The sequence below is a fragment of the Amyelois transitella genome, chromosome 24 (assembly GCF_032362555.1).
Source record: "Amyelois transitella isolate CPQ chromosome 24, ilAmyTran1.1, whole genome shotgun sequence".
Taxonomy (NCBI): domain Eukaryota; kingdom Metazoa; phylum Arthropoda; class Insecta; order Lepidoptera; family Pyralidae; genus Amyelois; species Amyelois transitella.
Window position 1 is genome coordinate 671,550 of NC_083527.1, and position 12,295 is coordinate 683,844.

Consider the following 12,295-nt stretch of genomic DNA (forward strand, 5'->3'; position numbering starts at 1 on the left):
AAAATAAAGCAGTTACCAGTAGTAGCATGTAAGTAGACCACGCTGCGCTGCGACTGCTGGGACTGGTGGCTGGACTCCCCCTCCGTGCTGCTCTCGCCCGACGGGGCGGCCGCCACGCGTCTCCGATGCCTGATGAAGAATGTTTAGGAGATTTAAGATAAGTACAAAAACATATACATACATATAATCACGTCTATATCCCTTGCGGGGTAGACAGAGCCAACAGTCTTGTAGAGACTGATAGGCGATGGGCTAGCAACCTGTCACTATTTGAATCTCAATTCTATCTTAAAGCCAAACAACTGGTAGGCCAACTGGTAGGCCACGTTGGCCTACCAGTCTCTTCAAGACTTTTGGCTCTGTCTACCCCGCAAGGGATATAGACATGACTAAATGAATGAATGTACTATTATTATATAGGCTGTATTAAGACTACTAGTCGAAGTTAGACACTGGAAAGTGGCTAAGGACAGATTTGACTGAAAGAATTCGTAAAACTAGGCAAAGGCCCGCTCATCGAGGTGGTGGTTTTGAAGAAGTAAGACTAGAGTCAGTTGGTCTACAACATAATTTAGTTGCACTTACTTCAAATCTCTGCTGAGGTCCTGCTTGCTACCTCTAAGCTCAGAAGAGCTACCACGCTCCTCCCTCCCGTGTCTCCTCACATCACTCTTACTCCCTTTCAGGGTCTTCGAGCTGCTATGACTCCTGGACCTATCGTATGGACTTATTGGCGGCTTTTTGTTCACGTGTCTATCAAACTGGCTTTCGTTATCAGAATTGCTATGAATTTCTGATATGTTCTGGAGGTTTCTCTTGTAATATTGTCTGTTTCGAGGCGATTCACTCTTGTCTACTCTGTGCAAGTTGGAGAGTGAGTAGCTTTTGTTTGATAGCTCGCTGTGGTCGACCTCGTCTAGGCCGGTGCTGGAGTTTGAGACAGTCTTTCGGAGAGTAGCGTGAGGTTTCACGTGGGTTTTTTTGACTGAAGACTTCACATTGGCGTCGGAGTCTTGGTCGGTGTCGCCGAAGAAGCGCAGGTTTTTAGCAGGTGAGTTCAGGGGTTTAGAAGGTTTTGACCAGGCCTTTCTGGTTTCGTCCTCAGTTCTGATGACGCTGTCTTTTTCAACCTGAAAATAAAAACGAATAATTAGAGCACTTGTATTTAACTCGTATCGTTGCAACATTGATCAGATGAGAGTCGATATATTTCCATTATATTATTATCTTAGGAGTGTGATTGAGAACGTCGGAAAGGAATACCAGAACGGTTGTACCTCTGCTTAATTAAATAGGAGAGTTCCTGGGGAAAGGTCAAGAGTACCTACTCTAAATTAATGAGCTTGCATGAAAAAGGTTATGAATGTGGCTGAAGGTTGTAGCAGGAGCAATGATGCAGATAAAATTATGACTGGGGAACGGTGATTCCAACGATGTTGAGTCACAGTAGAGGAGTTGTATTCATCTTCCAATCCATAGAAACTTTGCTTACACGATTAAGAATATTATTATGGCTGATGGATTTGTAGCGTAGAGGTAATGTTAACTAATTAATTATTTTTGTCAGTGAAGTAATTAAGTACGTAGGTACCTTAGTATTTTTCCCTCGCTTTCTAGAAGTCAGTCTGTCGAGAGACTTGAACCAGTTGCCGGCAGAGGTCGCCGGCGGCGCGGGCCGGCGCGGAGGGGAGGGGGTGGGGCTCGGAGTTGCCAGCCTTCGTCGCTCGCGGTAACGTTCAGCCTGAAATATAAAAAAAATTGGGCTTGCAATAAAACTGAACAAAAAATGTAAATAATTAGCCTGTCCCTTTCCATTTCCATCATGTCTCCTATCTCGGGTCTGCTGGAAGAGATTTCTTTTGAAATAAGCAGAACCTTTGTAATTTTGTTTCTTGTGTTTATCAGTCTCGATGTTTTCTGTGTACATAAACTAGTAAATAAATAAATATAAATAAAATAATTACACAAATTTCATGAACACATAGTGAGTATCTTTCATAGCATCACGTTAAACCCGATTACATTCCTTTTGATTCTGTATTGGGTAAGTTTTAACACAAAGCAACTCTCGTCTGATCTCCGCAATCAGGGAATCTTACCCATGTTAGATTATAGTCAAATCTGAACTAGGTAAATGAATATCAAACCGTTTTTAATTCATAAATTTACAACATACTGACAAAGAATGCCCACAGGGGTAGCTCAATGAATTAAAAAGAAAAAAAAAATACAAAATTGCTTGTAATCTAATTATCATACAATGCAGACCTACATACAACATAGAAAAGAATACCTGTCATCAATTTGTCTAGGTCATCGACCTACAGCGTTACAATAAATCGAAATTTGGGTTCCTCAAACTGGAATTGAAACCAATCGTCAAAAAAGAAATTTAATTTTTAATTAACGCTGTAGATTCTAATAGGTATTATCACTATTTAAATCTCAATTACGGCATGAAGCCATGCAGCTGAACGTGGCCTTTCAGTCTTTTCGAGACTGTTGGCTCTGTCAACCCCGTGTAGAGACGTGAATGATGCGTGTGTGTGTGTGAGGTACAAATAGGTAAATACAAGAAATTACTGAAAATCATGTGACTTTTATAAGCCAACGTTTATTATTTTCCTTACACGGAATTACATAAGTACCTATGTACATTTATCACGTTTAATCTCTTACGGTATAAACAGCGTCACTTTTACAATTCGCTCTGTTTTACCCGTGAGATCACCACTAGATCCTTTACGGGGTAGACAGAGCCAACAGCCTTGAAAAAAAGAACTGATTTATGCCTACTTACTAATATTATTAATCTGTATTATCTATCACGCCAACCATAGACACTGATAGAGTTCCTCACTAAAAACTTTTTTAATCGAAACGCGATTGCCAAAAACAAACGTAATTGCGTCAAGAAAGGCTGACGGAACTTACAACAAGGCCGCCTGGTGCGCCATATGGTGGCCGACCTCAGGACTACCTTCTGTACCTATTTGGCATACGCGAGATTCGAGATGAGAGAAACCTTGTTAAAAAAAATGCACGTAAAATGTTACTTATATGAGGGGCATGGCACACGTACTGGCCACTTTAATCACATTTTTTTTCTTTTTGGTTAGGAATTCCAAATTCGAATTTATACAGCCATTTATTAACACATGTTTTTGTGTTTCGTCAGCCGTCATTCATTTTTTTTTCGTCTTTATGACGTAAAACGGGACAGCAATAGTTAATCGCGTTACGTTAGTCCTGGAATCGGGAGCTTCAGAGCGAACAAGGCTTATGACTTATTTTTTCCCTCCTTCTAACTTAGAATTAGAGAGAGACGAAAGATATACCTTGCCTATTTTCAATGTATGTAAATGACCCCGCAGATCACCTAACCTCAGTCAGTTTTGAGGGTTTAAATGTAGTGCAGGTTGCTAGCCTTATTTGTTGCAAATAATTAATTAACACGGGAAAAGGTGTTGCATATTTGTTTCTTTCTAATTCGTTTCAAAATCCACACAAATTTACAATCATAACCCCCTAAAAATACTTAAGAAATACATACATATACCTACCTATTCTAAGTAAATGTTTTTATTTTGGTTTACGAATTAAAAACAATATTCTAAAAGCAGGTAAATATGCTTAAAATTAAGGTAGATTCACTCATACTGTTTACCCGCGCTACATACAGTTATAGAATGAAACATGAATGTGTAAAACCCATTACCCTCTTTCTACACAACCGAGTGAGATGTTGGTTTATGACTGGTTTATGCACCATCTGGCCGTTTAACATGGATCTTCTAATTTGTTTGATCAGTTATAATGCGTCCAACAAAATTGATGCCAACAAAAAGCATTAATCTACCTTGTTTGTGTTTTTTTTTGGTATTTATTATTATTTATTTAGTTGCTAGCCCTACCTACAAGAAGAATCCCAAGTTTATTAGCCTTTCCAATTTAATAAGTTTATTATTCTAAAAGAAATCTAACTAATACATAATGATCCATACAGATTTCTACGATAAAACCATATCACACGATCTTCCGCCTTATAATTATAATAATTTATGTCTTTTCGCGAATTCTAACAGTCAAATAGCAGTTTTCGTTATAACCACACCGATTAGATCATTTGGCAGGCAATGTGTGAGTGACGTCATATGGTGACATTGACCTCGGAGGGTGTTGACCTTAGACTCGAGACGGTATGCCATTATTTAAAAAAAAATCTGAAAGATTTGGTTCTCATATAATTAATTATACATACATACATAAAATCACGCCTCTTTTCAAGAAGGGTGGGCGGAGAGTATATCTTTCCATACGTACATATAGTCCATATGCATTGCGGGGTAGACAAAGCCAACTGTCTTAAAAATACTGAAAGGCCACGTTCAGCTGTATGGCTTTATGATGAAATTGAGATTCAAATTCACTTCATCCAGATTCATAACTCTCTTGCAATGCAAGCTCTGTGGTTTAGGGTACTTTTGACCAGACCCTTTGCCAGGACGCCCATAATCAAGGTAGGTTCGTGTGGTTCCCGGCACCAATACAAAAAAGAATGGGACCACTCCATCTCTTTCCCATGGATGTCGTAAAAGGCGACTAAGGGATAGGCTTACAAACTTGGGATTCTTTATTAGGCGATGGGCTAGCAACCTGTCACTATTTGAATCTCAATTCTATCATTAGGTCAAATAGCTGAACGTGGCCATTCAGTCTTTTCAAGACTGTTGGCTCTGTATACCCCGCAAGGGATATAGACGTGACTATATGTAGGTATGTATGTAGGTTCGACTACCTAGGCCTTCCACTTCACCCATTCCCTTTCGCACTCTTTGTACATTTCCTTAGTCAATCTGTTTTCATGTAATTATAGATGTACAAATATTACGTCTTCATCAATTGCGTGGCAGACATAGCCAAAAATCTGACTTTTAGAACTTCTGTCTGTATTTATGTACTCGCATCTCGCCAAAACTATTGCTCCTATTTTAATGTGGTTTTCTCAGATGATATCGGTATGGTTAATCTTTGAAACTGATATGTATGCAAAAATATCCTCCCTCAACCCCTCCTCTGAGGGGGCAATACCAAAGTCGTGAAAAAAATCCTGCGAAGGCCTATTTTCTGACTAAAATATTGATTTTGATTTTCAGCTTTTTTCGTTTTATGACGAACGATGTTGCGGGCAACAGCTAGCTATTATAAAATATCCACAAGGATTAAGCGAATAATTGACATTAGTTCTCGAAATTTCTACAAGGGTGATCTCAGACCATGAAAATGAACACATAATATAATATTGTTTTTTAAAATGCCTTTCAAATCGGATGGCATATAAGTTGGCGAATCGATACACATCGCAGATATCGAATGATCGATGTTACATTACGTGATTCGATTTGTAATGCTCTCGATGTACAGTCGATAAAATATTTATGTATATAATATTATTTTTAAAGTTTGGTTTTTCATGTTTCATTAGAACAAAACATCTTTATATAAAAGGACATTCCTTCAATCTTCAATAAACATTCAGTAAATTTAATATTAATAATTTAGGCTATATAACATCACGCTGCAACTATAAGGAGGACACTGGATTAAGATATCATTCTAGTTCAAAAACATATAATAAATTGCACTTATTGGTGAAAAATTTGAGCACAAACTTGTTGTAAAGTCACTATAATAAATTAACACAAAAATAAAGATATTTATCACTACGTACCTACATAATCAAAAATAAAATTTATTGATATGATTATTGGGCAATTAAAGTGTTTTTTTTTTCACTAATTAACCTAGCCAGTATCTTTTTCTTCATTATAATAAATGAGCGAATATAACGGGAAATTTAAATTTGGAACGCAATGTTGACATTTCTGAATGTCAGAAAAAATTGCTTGTCATGTTTGGGTTTGTTTGAGGTGACTGAGTGACATTTAAATGTTTTTCATTGGATGATGATGGCTTTCGAGTAAATCTTGGAATTGAGATGAAATTCGATAACAGTGGCATGTGGATCTAGTTGAAGACGTAGCTTATCTTAGTCTACAAAGCTTACCCTGTAAAAAACCGTTATCAGATCTCGTATCAAGCCAAGCTCTGAAGTCTACACGCTCTAAAACTATTGAAAAAGTGGTCATATCACAGTCCCTCTTTTGACTTATTAATTATTTAGTTTTAACTCTCATCTTGTCTTAATTATTTGACGGATAATAATTAAAAAAAATGTACTGAAAATTCTAAATATCTGTATAATTTATTTTTAGAATAAGTATCATAAAAAATAAAGTATAATTCATATTACTTATAACATCTGCTGTAATATCATGATATACTTTATCAAGCAAACGAAATCGGATGCAAGAGCCAGTTATTTTGAAAATTTTGTTGTGTTGGCCAGGCATAAGAGCTATACAACAAAAAAATGTTTCATTCAAATCCGTTCAGTAGTTCCGGTGATTAGCGTGTACAAACAAACATACAGACAGACTTTTTTTTCTTCAAATTTTATATCATTATAAATAATTTTTTTAATAATATATTTTTTATATAATTTTTTTTACTGTTTTATTATAAGTATACATGTATTGATTATATTCAACTAAGTAATATTAGTATGTCTGCACACGTATAATTCTTTACCAGTGAACTGTCCGCATGTCAATCTGTTGATGAGTTCAAGATAAGACATTAGGTACATATATATTACGATGGTTAAGGTGTAATAGGAAGTTGTCATTTAGATAGACAGATAGCATGAGGAAAAAATATAATTGTAATACCCTAAAAAAAAGCATTGTGTGTATACCAACTGTTTCCCAGTTAAAAGAAACCGCGGGTAACAGCTAGTTTAAAATATAAAAACTTAATATGAGCAGAATTTGATTGTTCATACGGTGAGGGGAAAACATCCCGAGAAAATTCAGGCATCTCATGATCCAATATGGGTTAGATTCCTCTGCAAAGTTTGCCGTGGTCAGATGGAAGTCGCTTCGTGTAAAAATCTGACTTACCCAATTCAGCACCATAATCAAAGGCGTACCCCGGGCTCCTTTTCAGATAGATCACATTTCGATTTAAAATTAACAATCAATAAAAAAATATTTTTAGTTATTTTTAAACTTAAGTTTCGTATAAGTCAATTAATCACAACAACGTATTCTCGCGTCTACATTTCTATTATATGTATATGTTTGGATAATTGTGAAGTTGGCGTTGTTGAAGAAAATGCTGCAGTTCAGTTTGTTACCGCTTCTTCTGCACTGACGTTTGGAAGCGGCAGTGAACTTAGTTTATTTGACGTCAACCAATGTTGTGAAACCAAAAGATATGACAATTATTAAGTGATATTGAAATGTCCCATAACAAGGAATAAAAGTTTCGAAATTTTTTAAATTCTTTTTTCGTATAGGTTTCGAATGTAACCGGTATTAGAGTAATAATTAATCTATACTAATATTATAGCTGAAGAGTTTGTTTGTTTGTTTGAACGCGCTAATCCTAGGAACTATTGGTTCGAATTGAAAAATTCTTTTTGCGTTGAATAGACCATTTATCGAGGAAGGCTTTAAGCTATATAAAATCACGTTGCAACTATAAGGAGCAAAGAAATAATGGAGAATATGAAAAATAAACAGGTAAAATTATTCATCCTTGAGGGCGTCAATGATACCCAAAATAACTATTCCACGCGGACGAAGTCGCGGGCACAACTAGTATGTTATAAGTACCTTGGATGCCACTTCAGTTGCCAACAAGTTGCTGCAACATATTGCAACTGTCGTGGGTGTGAAATAAGACAATATTTAACAAAACGCCTCATTAGGTAAACATATGAAATATAACGTGGGTCGAGTGTAGGATAAGTGTCAACTTTATGTAAATAAGTAGATGTTGTATAACCGGTGACATCCTTCTGTGATTTATAACGCGTAAACTATTATATAAGTAGAATATAAGTGTATTTATTTTATTTATTTATTATTTTAAACTTCATTGCACAAAATACAAATGTAGGTAAAGCACAATTGGCGGACTTAATGCTGGAAGCATTATCTACCAGTCAACCATTGGGTCTGACAGAGAACTCTATGTGGGGTCAAACTAAATGAATATATATAATACTTACACAAAATATAAAATAAAATAATTATAATATAGTACATAAATAAAAACTACAATAGATAAACAATATACATAAATAAATAGGGTGCCGTGTGGTTCCCGGCACCAATACAAAAAGAATAGGACCAATCCATCTCTTTCCCATGGATGTCGTAAAAGGCGACTAAGAGATAGGCAAAATAAATTAGGATACTTCTTGTAGGCGATGGGTTAGCAACCTGTCACTATTTGTATTTCAATTTCATCACTAACCCGCACAGCTGAACTTGGCCTTTCAATTTTTCAAGACTGTTGGCTCTGTCTACCCCGCAAGGGATATAGACGTGAATATATGTATGTATGTATAAAACCGTACATAGAAATGACAAAATAATAATGGGATAATTTTCGCGTTGTAATATTTTTGTTTTGTCCACAATTTGCCGGGTCCGCTTTAATGTTTTACGGCGTACGAAGTCGCGGATTACAGCTAGTTGTATTAAAATTCAGCATGTAGTAATATAATAGGTATGCCTACCCCTCCGGGAAAGAGGCGTGATTTTATGTATGTATGTATTAACTAAGAGAGAAACTAGTTATCCTAACCTACTGAGAAACTTCTCACTTTTGACACGATTTCTCAATTTGAATTCTTATATGGAAAGACAGGCGGGTAACGAGATTGAGAAACTGTTCTTAGGGAACAGATAATAATAAATTGATCATTTGCGTAAGTTGATATATTAGATTGGACCACACAGAGTATGAGAATAGAATAGAATAGAATGGATTTATTTTCAAATGTGCCGTGTGGTTCCCGACACCAGTACAAAAAAGAATAGGACCACTGACAGCCCTTTCCTATGGATGTCGTAAAAGGCGACTAAGGGATATGCTCATAAACTTGGCATTCTTCTTTTATGCGATGGGTTAGCAACCTGTCACTATTTGAATCTCAATTCTATTAATAACTTAAAAACTGAACGTGGCCTGTCGATCTTTTCGAGACTGTTGGCTCTGTCTACCCCGCAAGGGACATAGACGTGATTATATGTATGTATGTATCTATTCTAATATTATAAAGCTGCAGAGTTTGTTTGTTTGAAAGCGCTAATCTCAGGAACTTCTGGTTCGAATTTAAAACTTTTTGCGTTGAATAGACCACTTATCGAGGAAGGCTTTAGGCTATATAACATCACGCTGAAACTAAAACGGGGAAAATTATTCATCCTTCAAGGCTTCAATGATGCCCAAAATAACTATTCCACGCGGACGAAGTCGCGTACACAGCTGGTGTAAAAATAAATGCTTAATTCAATACAACAATAGAAAGATGACTCTTGTCTCACCATAAATGAAGCTATTTATTATGTGTTTTAACGTAAAAAATAGATATACAAAAAAACCTATGATACGTATTGCAAATATTGCAAAAAGAGGACTGACCGATTGCATTGTTATCGCTTTGCTAAGTTCATTGTACTTAACACTTAAGATAACTTTAAATATGATGTACTATGATTGGATTATTATCCTACTACCTACTTACTAATATCATAAATGCGATAGTTTGTGAGTATGTCAAACCACTGAACCGATTACGATGAAATTTGGTATATGGGTAGCTGTAGACCCAGAATAACACATAGGCTTTAGGCATTAGGCACATACTTTTTATCTCGGAGTTCCCGCGGGAATTATTCCAAGCGGACGAAGTCGCGGGCGCCCTCTCGTAGGTATAATATTTTTCAATAATACAGAAATTAAACGCGCACGTAACGTACCTTTATTTTATATCGGACGTTATACAATATACGCATTTAATTAAGCTAGTAACACTGCTTTGTTGTCGCAACTAGAGCAGCATAAAAATATATGTAGGTATATGTAGATACACTTATAAAACACTGCCTCACCTAGTTATTAAGCTTTGGCGACATCTATACGCCACAAGTCACAATAATAAAAAAAAATCATGCGACGCTATCAGTCAAAAACAGCGAAAAATCTAAATCGCGCGCAAGCAAAGATTTCACGGATTGGTATATATGCTATACAACCTACGACACAACATCGTCGGAGCCGCGGTTCCCCAGGCATCACACCTAGCCTGGCGGAAGATCTTCCCTTTGGCTCTCGCTACAAAGCTAATGGACTTATGGTTGGTATCAGGGCAACCTGCTTATATAGGTCGGTGCACCATCAATCGGTTTTGAAAGCGATGGTCTAGCAGGCTGTTGTATAATGAACGCTACTATTGGAACTCGATGTAATATCACTTACAAAAAACAACTTGAAGTAATTTCACTTACAATTTTACTAAAGGGGAAAAGTTGTTTGGTAATTGATATGCCATGTGTTGCCTGGCACAAATAAAAAAAAAAGAATTAGACCGCTCCGTCTCATTCCCATGAATGTTGAAAAAGGCGACTAAGGGATAGCTTATAAACTTGGGATTCTTGTTTTTGGCGCTCTTTGAATCTCAATTCTATCAATAAGCCAAACAGCTGAACGTGGCCTATACAAGCGTAGACAAAAATTAGAAACTTCGGGTCTTCATTTTTTCCAAAACTCACTTCTAACTCGACTGAACAAAGTGAGCATAAATGCAATGGTACTACCATGAACTGATGACCTTTTACCTGTAGGTCAATTCCTAGCGAGAGTTATGCGCGCAATCTGTCAATAAAATGTTCTCATACTCCGTGTACGATGTTTTAGCTGTTGAAAGCGGTCTGCTTAAAGATCCATCCTAGCATTCTAGCCTGATAGCTTAATTGGCGTGAGCGTTTGAAGTGCTTACGTTTGCTAAGCAACCTAGGTCCAGTCTTCAACTGTATGGCATACACACACACATACTGCAGTGTAGTTTGTTCTGCCGCTTCTTCTACACATGCGCTTTGGAAGCGGTAGTAGTTATAATTCGATTTAAGTGATGTAACGTCAATAAGTGAAACCTTGTATCCAATTTTGAAAATAAATTATTCTATTCAATTCTATTCTAGGAGAACCCTGAAAATCTAAGCCGAGCCAATCCACAACGGGTGAAGTAGACATATTAACGTGACAGAACACGAAGAAGTGAAAGCTATGATGAACTTACCAAAGCGGGAGAGTCTAATGGACCAGCTGTTCTTGATCTGGACTTCCTCAGGTCGCTCTCAGCATCCGAGGGTCTCGACTGCTGGTCGCTATCCCGGTCTGAAGAGTAGAACCGCCTCCCATCTTTATGATCTGTGTAGCGCCGCTCTTCTGTTAGATTCCTGTCATATCTGTCACGGAGAATTTATTTTTTTACTTATTTATTCAATAGAACATATCGAAAATACTAGAAAGAATATTATTCTTTTAGGAACTAGATTAGAATAGATAAAGAAATCATAGGTCTTGTAAAACGGGTCGAGTCGCTGGCAAAAGGTTAAGTATGTTATAATACTTTACCGACAAACTGATTTACTGACAGACAACGATTAACCGAAACTAATTACTACTCATTAAAACTGAAGTTTGTAGTAATTTCATGAAATAAATACTAATAAATTATAAACTTAAAATAATTATTATTTAAATTTTGACTTACTAATAATGGTTTTGTAAATTACAAACAAACAAAGGTCACAGTAAAGAGTGTCCAGTAGAAGAACAGTTCGTTCAACAAGTATGTATACATCAGTAAAATTTACAGGATTTTCAAAAAATCTTCAGCAATCAGCATAGTTCTAGTTAATTTAAGCTAGTTTTCTCATAATTTTTTACTACTGACCTGGTATCAAACTCTTTCTCCCTCCGCTTGCCGTCAGTCTCTCGGTCTGAACTCCTGTATTTGTCCAGACTCTCCCTCGACCCTCTGTATCTCCTCTCGTCTGCTTCGCAGTTGTAGTCTATCTTCTTTACAATGATATCACTTGGTTCTGGATCCGTGTACCTGCGGGAGAATAGTTGATAAGTTTCATCAGTTGACTGGAATGGAAAAAGGAAAAATGAGAAATAGAAAACCGGTTTTCCATCCGGTATTGTTGATTGGAATGGTAATAATCACCAATTAATTTTTTTGCGAAACTGAGTAACTTACAGATAATTTACAGCCGAAAATAGGACTGGGAGTACTCGTAGTGACCTTAAATTTGGCATGAATATGTATTGTGAAATAAAGAAAGAGATATCGCAAAATTCTCACCGAGAG

The 12,295-nt window shown here is 36.6% G+C and overlaps 1 protein-coding gene across 1 annotated transcript in view; it reads right to left on the bottom strand.

The window, feature by feature from the left end:
* The window catches only part of LOC106138012 (uncharacterized), a 75,849-nt gene that overhangs the window by 2,258 nt on the left and 61,296 nt on the right, over window positions 1-12,295 (bottom strand). Inside the window, exons 7-11 of the mRNA XM_013338983.2 lie at window positions 11,876-12,037; window positions 11,216-11,384; window positions 1,592-1,741; window positions 586-1,130; window positions 17-129 (exon numbers count right to left, since the gene is read on the bottom strand). Of these exons, the coding sequence (XP_013194437.1) occupies window positions 17-129; window positions 586-1,130; window positions 1,592-1,741; window positions 11,216-11,384; window positions 11,876-12,037 (1,139 nt within the window). The remainder of the gene's footprint in view (window positions 1-16; window positions 130-585; window positions 1,131-1,591; window positions 1,742-11,215; window positions 11,385-11,875; window positions 12,038-12,295) is intronic.